Source organism: Macaca mulatta, chromosome 17, assembly GCF_049350105.2.
Source record: "Macaca mulatta isolate MMU2019108-1 chromosome 17, T2T-MMU8v2.0, whole genome shotgun sequence".
Lineage (NCBI taxonomy): Eukaryota > Metazoa > Chordata > Mammalia > Primates > Cercopithecidae > Macaca > Macaca mulatta.
In genome coordinates this window covers 27,531,963-27,546,965 of record NC_133422.1, presented here as the reverse complement: position 1 = coordinate 27,546,965, position 15,003 = coordinate 27,531,963, and the positions used below count along the sequence as shown (strand labels likewise).

The following is a 15,003-nucleotide window of genomic DNA, read 5'->3' as shown; positions in this document are numbered from 1 at the left end:
TAGTTTCTGCAGTATCAGTTGTAATATCTCCTTTTTCATTTCTGGTTTTATTTGTATCTTCTCTCTTTTTCCCTTAGTTAATCTAGCTAAAGGCTTGTCAATTTTGTTTAACTTTTAAATAAAAACACTTTGTTTCATTGATCTTTTGCAATTTTTTTTCATTGCAATTTCATTTATTTCTGCTCTGATCTTTCTTTTCTTCTACTAATTTGGAGTTTGATTTGCTCTTATTTTTATACTTCTTTAAGATGCAATGTTAGATTGTTTGAGTTTTTCCTCTTTTTTCACCTATAACTAACCCACAGCCAACATCATACTGAATGGGCAGAAGCTTGAAGCATTCCCTTTGAAAACTGGCACAAGACAAGTGTGCCCTTTTTCACTGCTCCTATTCAACAAAATATTGGAAGTCCTAACCAGAGCACTCAGGTTAGAGAAAGAAATAAAGGGCATCAAAATAGGAAGAGAGGGAGTCAAACTATCTCTGTGGCAGATGACATGATTCTATATCTAGAAAACCCTATAGACTTAGAGCCCAAAATCTCCTTCAGCTGATCAACAACTTCAGTAAAGTTTCAGGATACAAAATCAACGTATAAAAATCACTAGTATTTCTATACACCAACAAGAGCAAACCTGAGAGCCAAATCAGAAAGGCAATCCCATTAAAAATTGCCACAAAAAGAATAAATAGGAATACAACTAACCAGGGTGGTGAAAGCTCTCTACAACAAGAATTTCAAAACACTGCTCAAAGAAATCAGAGATGACACAAACACATGGAAAAACATCCCATGCCCACAGATAGGAAGAATCAATATCATTAAAATGGCCACACTGCCCCCAAAAATTTACAGATTCAATGCTATTCCTATCAAACTACCAATGACATTCTTCACAGACATAGAAAAAACTATTTTAAAATTCCAATGGAACCAAAAAAGAGCCCGAATAGCCAAGGCAATTCTAAGCAAAAAGAACAAAGCTGGAGGCATCACATTATCCAACTTCAAACTATACTACAGGGCTACAGTAACCAAAACAGCATGTTACTGGTACAAAAACAGGCACAGGCACATTTTTTTCAGAATAGTGTAGACCAATGGAACAGAATAGAGCACCCAGAAATAAGGCTGCATACCTAGGACCAGCTGATCTATTTGACAAAGCTGATAAAAACAAGCAATGGGGAAAAGACTCTCATTTCAACAACTGGTGCTAGCATAAGTGGCTAGCCATATGCAGAAGATTGAAGCTGGACATTCCTTACACCATGTACAAAAATCAACTCAAGATGAATTAAATATGGCCAGGTGTGGTGCCTCATGCCTGTAATCCCAGCACTTTGGGAGGCTGAGGATCATGGATCACCTGAGGTCAGGAGTTCAAGACCAGCCTGGCCAACATAGTAAAACCCCATCCCTAGTAAAAATACAAAAATTAGCCGGGCATGGTGGTGCACACCTGTAGTCCCAGTTACTCAGGAGGCTGAGGCAAGATAATCACTTAAACCCGGGAGGCAGAGGTTGCAGGGAGCCAAGATTTTGCCACTGCACTCCAGCCTGGGCAACAGAGTGAGACTCTGTCTCAAAAAAAAAACAAAAAGGATAGATCCTGGACATAGGAATGGGCAAAGACTTCATGATAAAGACACCAAAAGTAATCACAACAAAATCAAAAATTGACAAGTGGGATCAAATTAAACTCAAGAGCTTCTGCACAGCAAAAGAAACAATCAACAGAGTAAACAAACTACAGAATGGGAGGAAAATTGTGCAAACTATGCATCTGACAAAGGTCTAATATCCAGCATCTATAAGGAACTTAGACAAATTTACAAGAGAAAAAAACCAACCCCATTAAAAAGTGGGCGAGGCACATGAACAGACACTTTTCAAAAGAAGACGTAGATGCAGACAATAAGCATATGAAAAAAAGCTCCATATCACTGATCATTAGAGAAATGTAAATCAAAACCACAATGAGATACCATCTCACACCCGTTAGAATGGCTATTACTAAAAAGTCAAAAAATGACAGATAGTAGTGAGGTTGCAAAGAAAAGAGAACACTTATACACTGTTGGTGGGAGTGTAAATTAGTTCACACATTGTAGAAAGCAGTCTGATGATTCCACAAAGAGCTAAAAGCAGAACTACCCTTGGATCCAGCAATCCTGTTACTGGGTACATACCCGAAGGAATATAAATCATTCTACCATAAAGACACAAGCATGTAAATGTTCACTCCAGCACTATCCACAATAGCAAAGACATGGAATCAACCTAAATGCTCATCAATGACAGACTGGATAAAGAAAATGTGGTACATAAACACCATGGAATACTATGCAGCCCATAAAAAAGAATGAGATCCTATCTTTCACAGGAACGTGGATGGAGCTGGAGGCTATTATCCTTAGCAAACTAATGCAGGAACAAAAAACTAAATACTGCATGACCTCACTTATAAGTGGGAGCTAAATGATGAAAACTTAAGAACACAAAGAAGGAAACAACAGACACTGGGGTCTACTTGAAGGTGGAAGGTGGGAGGAGGGAGAGGAACAGAAAAGATAACTATTGGATACTGGGCTTAATTCCTGGGTGAAGAAATAAGCGGTACAACAGACCCCTGTGACACAAGTTTACCTATGTAACAAACCATCACATGTACCCCCAAATCTGAAATAAAATTTTTTTTAAAAAAAGAAGTTTTCCTCTTTGTGATGTAGGCACCTACAGCTATAAACTTCCCTCTTTGTACTGCTTTTACTGTATCCCATAGGTTTTGGTTATAAGTTTCCCTTATCATTTGTTTCAAAAATTTTTTTAATTTCCCTCTTAATTTCTTCATTGACCCATGGTCATTCAGGAGCATGTTGTTTAATTTCCATGTGTCTGTACAGTTTCCAAAATACCTTGTTATTAATTTCTAGTTTTATTCTATTGTGATCAGAAAATATGCTTGATATTATTTCATGCTTTTTTAATGTTTTAAGCCTAACACATGGTCTATCCTTGAGAATGAGTAATATGCAGAGGAGAAGAATGTATATTCTTGGATGAAATGGTCTATAAATATCTATTAGATTCATATGGTCTATATAATGCAGATTAAGTCTGATGTTTCTTTGTTGCTTTTCTGTCTGGAAGATCTGTTCAATGCTGAAAGTGGGGTGTTGAAGTCTCCAGCTATTTCTATTGTATTGGGGCCTGTGTGTCTCTTCAGCTCTAATAATATTTGCTTTATATATCTGGGTGTTCCAGTATTCGTTGTATAAATATTTAACACTGTTATATCCTCTTGCTGAATTGACCCCTTTATCATTATATAATGACCTTCTTTGTCCTTAAAGTTTTTGAAATCTTTGTCTGATACAAGTATAGTGACCCCTGCTCTTATTTTGGTTTCTGTGGGCATGGAATATATTTTTCCATCCCTTTGTTTTCAGTTGGCGTGTATCTTTATAGGCAAAGTGTGTTTCTTGTAGGATACAGATCAAATGGGTCTTGTTTTTCTTAACTGGAGACTTTAGTCCGTTTACGCTCAATGTTATTATTGATAAGTAAGGACTTACTCATGCCATTTTGTTATTTGTTTTCTGGTAGTTTTGTGGTCTTCTCTTCCTTCTTTCTTTCCTTTCTGTCTTCCTTTAGTGAAGTTAATTTTATCTGGTGATATGCTTTGGTTTCTTGCTTTTTATTTTTCATGTCTACATTGTATGTTTTTTGGTTTGAGGTTACTATGAGGCTTGCAACTACTATCTCATAACCCATTATTTTAACTGATAACAAGTTAACACTGTTTGCATAAACAAACAAAAATAATAAAAACTCTATACTTTAACTGCATCCCAATTATGTAATTTTAATGCCAATTATTCCTGGGTGGATTTTAGGTAATTTTTCTTTGTGCTTTCCTGACCAAAATTATTTTATTTGAATTATTTTTCATGAGCAAATATCATTTTTATGAAAACAGTAACATCATTATTTAAAAAAAAAGAAAGGAAGGAAAGATGGAATATTAGAAACATAAATGAAATAAAGCACTTCCAAGGTTGTTTCTAGTACCAGAATTAAAAGAACTTGCTAACAGTTAATAAGCCATGTAGAGAATGAGAGAGGAGTACATTACTCAATAAAAATTGGGGAATTCAGTCCAAAGGAATGCCAATTTAATCATTACATTTGAAATATTAGCATTTAATAAATATAATGAACTTACCTTTAGCTAATAAAAATGTGATCCAAGAAACTTTTAGCACCAATGTAGAATTTATTTCAGTAGATATCCTATTAAACAAATAGAAAGCAGAAAAAAACAGGAAAAATATATCACTGAAAGAAAGTTTTCCAGATATACTTTTTCATTGTTTCTTGTTGTGCATTTAAAAAAAAAATGACCTTAGTTAAATGCATAATAGAATGCAGTCCATTTTAAGTGCATAATTTACACCCTGAATTTATCTCTATTCATTTAATGTTTCTATATCTTATAATTCTAAGATATGATATTTAGCCTACAGAACAGTATACATTCTTGACCATGAGAAGCTGCAAAAAAAAAATTAAGAAAAAAAGTATATATTTTGAGAGAAAAATTTTGTAAAAGAAATACTGAATATTTCAATTCTAATATAAAAATATATAAAAGACATAGTATGCTATAATATACTTTGTTTCAAATTACCTTAATATTTTTTGCTCTTTTTTTCTGATTAATTATCAACACTGAGCAGAAAAATGAAGGTTTGGATGACTTTAGTTTGCCAATTTAACACTTTGCCTCAATAATCTTTCCATAGACATTCACTTGTTGGAATTAATAGATTGATATCAATTAATCAGTAAATATACAATTTCCCTTTATATTAATAATCTTCAATACTACTCCAATGGGGCAGAAAATCTCATGTACTACTCATTCCATTTCCAAGAAAAAACTCTGGAGCTCTATATTGGCATACTGTTAGAGCATGCATTATACATTTAAAATAATCATTTGGAAATTGTAATACAGATTTTTACATTTATTCTTACACAGAAATTATGCTGATTCTTAGTTAATAAAGTGCCTTTAACAGACCCTCAATAAAGATTTAGTCAAGGAATTTGCATTTTTCTCAGAGTTGGTGATATGTTGCCCTGAATCAATTCCACCTTATTAGTTCTTCCTTGTAGTACAAGGCATGTATTTTATATTATTTTCTTTGTGAGAAGATAAATAATCTACACAGGACTTAAATCTATGGGCTTCATTTATGAAGTAGCCTGCTATAATCGATCAAACTAACCCTAACTATCAAGATTGAGATTATTCCAGAAAAATCTTTTTTTTTTAAGAGAAAAATAACGTTCTCTGAACTACTTACGAACTGCTGGGTTGTGTCAAATATATAAGTTCACATGTCCTGAAAAGAAAAATATTATGATTTTTTAACATTTTTTCATAGTTTAGAAGTCATAGTAGTTTTCTCATGCTTTATTCATCTTTTAAGAACTATACATTTTAAAAACAAAAAATGTACAGCATTACAAAACAAAGTTCAAGTAGATTTTCCCAATTTATGACATCTCACATCACTGTAATATCTAATTACAGTGACTGAACTCCCTATGTTCATTTGTAACACTGTAGTTGGTTAGAATCCTAGATCAGGTCATAAAAACCTATTTAACTGCTAGTCATATACATTCATATAGCCCACTCTGAAATAAACAGGCTTTGGTATCACAGTTAATCCTCTCAATTACTCTTCAAAAAAAAAAGGTAAAAATAAGATAGGAAAAACCCTGCTGATCCACCTAAGGTTAGTAAAGTTTACTCTAAATTATCTCATATGATTTGTCAATAAAAATTTTAAGTCCCTTTTACAAAGTCCTGAGTGGTCTTTTGAGGCCAAATCCGACTGTTACTCCCTAGTTTAAAATCATTCAAGGAGTTTCCACTGCCTGCAGGGCAAAGTCCAAGATTACTACCAATCTGATCCCTTCCTACCTTTCAGTCATTAGCAATATCAAAGTACATCCTGATATTACTGCTTTGGCTTTGTACACATGCTAATCTCTAAGATGCTTGCTCCCAATTCCCACTGATTTTGCTTGGTGAATTTCTGTTTTTCTTGTAAACCCTATTCCAACATTGCCTTCTATGGTTTTTTTCTCTGACCAAAATCACAACTATAGTTACCCTTCACCCTTAAACATATACAATGTAATGTTTTGTCCGCTATGTAATTTCTGCTTCTTACAACAGAAACAAATATCCAAGCAGATTCCTTATCCCATACAGCAGAGCAAACAACTTGGAAGCATCCAGTCAAAATTACCATAGCAGGAAAAAAAAATCAGACCTGTACCCCAAATCACTCCTACCAACGAGTCCCCAAATTCTATATCTAGAAAAAAAAAAAAAACCCTGATGATTATAGATCTTGAAGTACTTATATGTACAGAATACTCATTAAAGTTGGCTTAAAGAAGTTTTTGCTTGCTTTGTTTACTAGAGAGGTAATACATCCTCCTTACAAATGTAGGTTACTCATATAAAACTTGGGTTAACATTTTGGTAAACTTCTCTCCAGTCATTTCCATTCTATGCATTAGTGGTCTAGGTTCCTTCCTTACACACAGTTATAATCAGAGTATATCCTGCTTCGTTTGTTTAACATTAGAAGCACTTTCCAATATTGCCATTATTCTTTATCACATTTTATTTTATATTTATAACATTTTATGTTTAGATACGTTTAATATTTATTGCTTAACTTCAGTTGTGAATACACAGTTGTTTCCAGTTTTTCAGGGGTCTAAATAATATTGTGACCAAAAAAAAATCTCTAAAGCAACATTGTATTTAGGATTATATTAAAATAAGCTACCAGATATGAATTAAAAGGTCATAAACAAGTTTAAAGAATAGAAAAAAATGTAGAAAGTCACAATTAGGTAAATTTTAAAAGCAAAACACACACACACACACACACACACACACACAAACACATAATATTCTACTCAGTGTGAAACAATACCCAAAGGAAAGAAACATTCTAAAACACGAAAAGTGATTCTCTCCACCGTTGACATTTTGGTCGATTCATATTTTATTTATGTCTTTCTGTGTTTTCAAAGTAGTCTATAATTAGTTCATGTTTGTTATGCAAATTATTTAGATAATTTATCTCCATTAATAATTTAAAATTCCCCTTTTTCCTGTGCAAAAAGCTTCTATTCTCATCAAGAAAAGACTAAAAAAAAAAAAAAAAAAAAAAAAGATGGCCAATGCTACCATATTACAATTAAAACCAGGGGCAAGAAAAGACATTCCTTCAAAAGCCCTAGGCCTTTGAGTTTTTTCTCTATTTTTTCTCATCCTCCACCACAGTTGTCAAGTTTAGTGATCAAAAAAGAAAAAGGGGGAGAAAAATAGAGGCATCCTCCTAAGGAGATGCTTCTTTCCACCTCTATCTCCATCCTCATTCTCTCCAGAATACGGACATGCCTCTTTTACCCTTCTCCCTTTACCATGCTATTACAAATTGCTTATTTAGCTAACACAGTAACTTTCATATTCTCTTCACCGCAAATGGAATGAGCCTCAAAGCAAACATGATAACAGACATATGCCAAATTAAGGGCTGAAACATTTAGGGTAGGAGACTACAGTTTTGATGAAAAGTATAGAAAAAACTTAACCTAAGCATATTCATTATGCTCCTACTTGAACTGTAATGGAAAAAGTCTTCTAAGCCACCATTGGGAGTACAAATCGTTACTTCATAATATAGGTCACATACACCTTCCATTGCCAGTGTTTTCTCATTCCAAAATAAATAACACTATTAGAAAGAAGTTTAAATTTATGTCATCATTCTATTCAGAACTAGAAGTTTTCTGGCAGAGAAGGCTACAATGGGAGATAAGCTTAAAGTTTTTGAAAACAAATGGAAGACATGAAAGGACAATAAAACGGTTAATTTTGCAGGAAGCATTCAGAATGCATATTACTGGATAAATACAAAAGCTAAGAATTAATAAGCTCACATGAAAAGGGACAAGTTTAAGAAGTAATACTAACTTTACTAAACGTGTTAAATAATTCCCAGAATCTAATAATGAACAATGACATAAAAAATCAGAGTATAACCCTAATAAAATGTTTACTTTACCTTTCCAATTTGCTGAAGAGTGCAAACAATACATCATACTTCTTCAATAGTCTTGACATAGCATTATCAACTTTGGTACTAGTATCAATTTCCTTTAGTAAGTTAAAGAATTTATGGACACTACAAAGGAAAGAATAGAAAAAAGTAAATCAGTAACCTTAAAAATTTGTTATTTTGTTTTCAAATCATAGATATTTCAATTCAAAAGATTATTAGCTCTACATCAAATCACTACTATATCCTTTGGAAGGAATTACTTATTGCAAAAACAATTAGCCTTCAACTTACACCTCTATTATCTATATACCTATGCTTATATCTATTTATCATTGAGAATATAAGAAAACGAAGGGTCATGAAGAGATATGTGTATATTTATTCTGTATCTGTCTATATGTTTTAAAAAACATGAGTTCACATCCATTTATCCAATTCCAATATAAAACCATATGCTTCATTTTAGTGTTTCCCTTTCTATATTTGTAACTCTTCTTTGACAGTGGGAAACCTGGAACCCATTCATCCTGTTTACTTACTCATTTAATCAATCCCCCTGTAAGTAACCATCTTCCACCTCCAAAGCCACCCCTCCCCCATGTGGACACTTTTCTGTTCTTCTCAGAACCGACTCCTAGTTTTGGACTTACCCCACCCCTTAGCATAGACACTTCCTCACCATGATAGGGCTCCAACTCCCCACAGTAGGCTGCCCTCCTCACCTCCCTTGTGCTCTGACTCCCTGCACCGGCTGCCTGCACACCCTGCTTAGTCTCTGACACTGCACACCAAGCAGCCACATCGGGTTGCCCCCACATAAAGGATGCCCTCCTCACCCTACTTTGACTCTAACATCCTGCTCTGAGCCCTGTGGCACCCTCCTGTCAGAGATGCACACCAAAAAGCATACTTTATTTGCCCCACCAATGATTTTAGAATTGAATTGTTTTTAGAAAAGCAAAGTTGATTTAAAAAATTTAAGCAGTTTAAATAATAACTTTAAATCATCCTTTGTTACTGTTTTCCATAAAAATTAACCTATTTGAAACATCAATATACACATTTTCCAACAGGATATTAAAGATAGCAATCATCAACTACATCTCACATGCTAATTTCTAATCATGAAGTTTGTATAAGGAATTATACCAAAGCAGCTAACTGAACCAAAAGATAGTCACCTGACCCATCCATAGGCTGTCCAGCAACCAATGAGTTATAGCCCTCACTCAAAAAAATGGGCTGGACCAATCAGACACTTATCGTAAGAACTGGGGAAATAAAAGCTTCAGCTAATCAGCAGGGGAACCAAAAGGTTATTAAAGTTCCCATGATACAGAAAGGAATGGGGAAGCCAGGACAAGCTATGTGAAAAAGCAAATAAAGAAAGAGTAGAAATGACAAAGAATAGAAGATCAGAATGTTGATTAGAAGAGAAAAGAGAAAGGAACAAATGTGCAGATATATCCAGAGAAAAAGAAATAAGCCTCAGAATAGCATTTATTAAAGAACTACTCTCAGTTCCAGTTTTTTTCAGGTATATGGGAATTCCTGTCCTGAGATTACCATGAAAACTAAATTGTTACAACAAAGCGTTTTTTCTAGGGGAAACTTAAGGGAAGAAAACAAGGAAGGGAGAGAAGCAGTGAGTGCCTGTGGTGTTGCAGGTATTGACTCTACGAACTATTTATGTTATTTCTATTATTTTGTATATTTATGAATAAGCAAGGCCTTTGTTTTTATTTAGATATAGCAAAAAAAAAGTATTTCAAAAATGCAACAATTCAATCTATCTCATTTAAATAAAATATCAATTATGTTTAATTCTAGATGTCTTTGTTCAAGGAGAAACATAATTACCTATTTGGTAAAAATATATACTGTTGCATTTTTGTAAATATGTTGCAAAGAAAATGACTGGAAGTCCTGGATACTTTCTGAAGATAAAGTTCATACATTATTGAAAACACATTAATAAGCTCTTCTTATGAGGCTTATAAACTCAACAACAAACACCTATTAAGTAATTACTGGCTCAAGTATTGTAGCATGTTCAAATCAATATATAATCTGAAAAAATGCATTTAACTATAATATCCTCTATGTTAAAACAATCTTAGGCTTTAATAAACCTTACCTAAATTCCTTTAAGATAAACTCAAACTACTTATATAAAGATTTTAATGTAAAACAAGCCTATTTACAAATCCTTGCTTTTCTGTTCACTTTATTAACAGCCACAATGAAGAAAGCTTACACATGAATAGTGAGAGACACAACGAAAATTTTTCCAGGACACAAACTGCTACATCTTAAAGAAATACAGCATAAATACACTTTCATAACAGCTCCATGAGAGAACGGCAGTTCACTATTTGGCCCAAGTTCTTTACGTTTTACTTGATTTTAGCATTTCTCACTAATTCACTAAAGTCTATTAAAAGGAAAGTCCAGAATTAGTTTCCTTTTATGGCAGAGGCTTATATTTATACAAGAAACTTTACCTGATTTCTATGTTTTTCTGTAGCTCAGTAAAAGTGAATGGCATCTCATCTAGGTCAACTGCTGCAATAAAGATACATATTCCCCACAGTTCTTTTTTCTTTTGAATATAACCTCCCTGGGAACAAAAAATAAAGATCAAATATTTCATTAAATAATTCACACACTGGATACTGCGTTAAAACTGTATTATAACTGATTTTTTCTTATTCAGCATACAAAATAAATGTTTGCAATATTGTATATTTGTAACACATCCTTCTGATGGCATATATTTGAAAGGATTTCATTTCACACTAATTACAAACATTCGAATTTTATATTATAAGGCAAAAAAGTACTAGAAAGATCAAAAAATTAAATAAGTTACTGTGGAAACTTTAGGGGTCAACTCCTCAAAATAGTTTCATTTTTCAATAATCCAATGTCATCGAAGCCAAATTAAGAGATTTAGAGTCCATAACATATAATTTGTTTGAAAAAAACAAGCCCACATTCTTTTTGTTTGTTTGTTTGTTTGAGACGGAGTCTCGCTCAGTAGCCCAGGCTGGAGTGCGGTGGCGCGAATTCGGCTCACTGCACGCTCCGCCTCCCGGGTTCACGCCATTCTCCTGCCTCAGCCTCCCGAGTAGCTGGGACTACAGACGCCCACCTCCACGCCTGGCTAATTTTTTGCATTTTTAGTAGAGATGGGGTTTCACCCTGTTAGCCAGGATGGTCTCCATCTCCTGACCTCATGATCTGCCCGCCTCGGCCTCCCAAAGTGCTGGGATTACAGGCGTGAGCCACCACCCCCGGCCAACAAGCCCACATTCTTATTCGCTTATTCTTTCCTTGCTCTATTCATTCATTCCTTTTATCAATTTATTTATTCAAGTATTTTTTAACCTTGTATTTCATGTTTCAGTTCCTTAACTGCCTTCTTTGTAAAATCAAAATAATAATATGTACCCCATTTTGTAAGAATTAAATGAAATTATATTTATATAGCCTTTGGCATAGTATACAGTATACAGTCAGTTCTTAATGATTGACAGCTATCATTATCACTAGAGTACTTTTTCATTATTTTTAGAGCATGTTTTTCCCCACAATATATACCACTCTTAAATATTACATTTTATGGGTAAAATTTGGATTATATTAAGTTGGAAACAAAAGAAATGTCAAATTAATGTTCATTAAATAGTTGGAACTATTTACTTACTCTTAACTGGAGATTACAATAGAGCTAAAAAGCATGTAATATGATTTTACATCATTTTGAAATATCAATTATATAAAAGTTTTGGGATAAGTCAGTTGTTCTGGATTACCAAATTTTACAGGTAATTAAATGTTTACCACCATCCAACTCTAAACTTTTTCTTAATTTTAGCTACTTGGGATGTAAATATTTTACAACTTAAATTACAATTATACACCACTAGAATAGTTAAAATGTAAAAGACTGACAATATTAGGGGACAGCAAGCATGTAGTGCAATGGAACACTTAAACACCACTGGTGAAAATGTAAAATGGCACAATCATTTTGGAAAACAAATTTGGAAGTTCTTATAAACTTAAATATGCACTTTCCATAACACTTAGCAATTCTACTCCCAGATATTCATACCCAAGAGAAATGAAAACATTATATGTGAATGTCCATAGCAGCTTCAGTCATAATGGCCAAAAACTACAAAAACCCAAATATCAAAAAAAAAGAAGTGCATGGATAAATAAATTGGGGTCTATCCCTACAATGGAATGTTATTTGACAATCAAAAGGAAATGTCCTAATATATATAACAACATAGATAAATCTCAAAATTATTCCACTGAGAAAAAGCCAGACTCAAAAGGATGCACTGCATAATTCCTTTCATATGAAATTCTAGAAAAGGCAAAACCAATCTTTAAAGTCAAAAAGTAGATCAGTAGTTGCCTGCAGAACAGAGGGGGGAGGTGTTGGGAAATGACTACAGAGGGGAATGAAAGAACTTTCCGGAGTGATCCAAAAGTTCTATATCTTAATGGTGGTGATTATATGAGTGAATATGTCTGTTAAAATGTATTGAACTGTGCACTTAAAATTGGCATATTTTGTGTATGTAAATTATACCTCAATAAATCTGATTTTGCAACTATGTTACACACTTACTATTTCTGAAACTGAAGATACAAAGTATATACTGCTTCATGGTTTTGATGACTAATTAAGAATATATATTTTAATAAAATGAACAAAAATCAACTTCTGCATTTGTGTTTATGTTAATATGGTCAATTTCTTGGGAACTAATAAGACGTCAAAGGTTGTTTGTCTCTTTAATAAATAACCCCAACTACCATAGTCTTTAAATTTTTATGCTTATTTCTTACCATTTTGGTTTGCTTCTTTGCAGTCAGGCAATAACTGCTCTCAATATATGTACTTTCATCAATTCCAGCCTTTTTTTTTCTCTCTCTCTCTCTTTTAAAGATTAAAACATGAAGTGAAAGTTGCTAAAATTTAGTATGTTGTTTATTCATTTTTTTAAAACAGCAAATTTTATTAGGACATTTAGTAGCCAAAACAATTAAATACAGGATCATCTGATATGACAAAATGCATAAGTGAAATGTTCTACAAGTAGGTTCTGATTTTTAAGGACCTGAAGAACATTCCTATGAGCAAAATGTGACCTTTATTTCAGATGCAGCTTGTGTTTTTACTTCCTTAAGAAGTATATTTCAAGGAACAGAAGTTTTTAATTTTGATTAAGCTCAATTTATTCATTTTTTTCTTTTATGGTTATGTTTTCAGTGGTAGGTATCTATGAAATCTTTGCCTAACCCAAGCTCATTAAGACTTTCTCCTATGTCATCTTCTAGAAGTTTAGGTCTATGCTTCATTTCTGGTTAGTTTTTATAAATGGTGTGAGGTAAGGATTGAAGTTCATTTTCTGCATTTGGATACCCAATTGCTCCAGCATTATTTGTTCAGAAGAATATCCTTCCTCCAATACCCTTTGCATCTCTGTAGAAAATGAACTTACAATAATATATATATGTGGGTCTACTTCTGGATTATCTGTTCTGTTCCATTGATTTACTTGTCCTTTTTCACCAATATCATAACGTCTTCATTACTGTAGTTTTATATATTTTGTTTGTATTTAGTTGAGTTTGATTCAAAATTTTTCAATCTAAAAAAGTCACTGGATTCACCTCTCATCATACAGATTAAAAATTAAAGACTAGAAGATGGCCGAATAGGAACAGCTCCAGTCTACAACTCCCAGCATGAGTGACGCAGAAGATGGGTGATTTCTGCACTTCCAACTGGGGTACCGGGTTCATCCCACTGGGGCTTGTCAGTGGGTGCAGGACAGTGGGTGCAGCCCACTGAGTGTGAGCTGAAGCAAACAGAGGCATCGCCTCATCTGGGAAGCACAAGGGGTCAGGGAATTCCCATTCCTAGCCAAGGAAAGCTGTGACAGACAGCACCTGGAAAATCAGGTCACTCCCACCCTAATATTGTGCTTTTCCAACAGTCTTAGCAAACGGCACACCAGGAGATTATATCCTGTGCCTGGCTCAGAGGGTCTCATGCCCACGGAGCCTCACTCATTGCTAGCACAGCAGTCTGAGATCAAACTGCAAGGCAGCAGTGAGACTGAGGGAAGGGCGCCTGCCATTGCTGAGGCTTGAGTAGGTAAATAAAGCAGCCTGGAAGCTCGAACTGGGTGGAGCCCACCACATCTCAAGGAGGCCTGCCCACCTCTATAGACTCCACCTCTGGGGGCTGGGCATAGCCAAACAAAAGGCAGCAGAAACCTCTGCAAATTTAAATGTCCCAGTCTGACAGCTTTCAAGAGAGTAGCGGTTCTCCCAGCATGGAGTTTGAGATCTGAGAACGGACAGATTGCCTCCTCAAGTGGGTCCCTGACCCCCAAGTAGCCTAACTGGGAGACATCCCCCAGTAGGGGCAGACTGACACCCCACATGGCCAGGTATCCCTCTCAGACGAAGCTTCCAGAGGAATGATTAGGCAGCAACATCTGCTGTTCAGCAATATTTGCTGTTCTGCAGCCTCCACTGATGATACCCAGGCAAATAGGGTCTGGAGTGGACCTCCAGCAAACTCCAACAGACCTGCAGCAGAGGGTCCTGAGTCTTAGAAGGAAAACTAACACACAGAAAGGACAGCCACACCAAAACTCCATCTGTATGTCACCATCATCAAAGACCAAAGGTATATAAAACCACAAAGGTGGGGAAAAAACAGAGCAGAAGAGCTGAAAGTTGTAAAAATCAGAATGCCTCTCCGCCTCCAAAGGAATGCAGCTCCTCACCAGCAACGG

The 15,003-nt window shown here is 34.7% G+C and overlaps 1 protein-coding gene across 5 annotated transcripts in view; it reads right to left on the bottom strand.

The window, feature by feature from the left end:
- The window catches only part of RB1 (RB transcriptional corepressor 1), a 175,798-nt gene that overhangs the window by 122,458 nt on the left and 38,337 nt on the right, over positions 1–15,003 (bottom strand). For all 5 annotated transcript variants that reach the window (XM_077973614.1, NM_001261047.1, XM_077973610.1 and 2 more), the window contains 4 exon segments: positions 10,675–10,790; positions 8,174–8,293; positions 5,378–5,416; positions 4,231–4,298 (listed from right to left, as the gene is read on the bottom strand). In XM_077973614.1, the coding sequence (XP_077829740.1) occupies positions 4,231–4,298; positions 5,378–5,416; positions 8,174–8,293; positions 10,675–10,790 (343 nt within the window).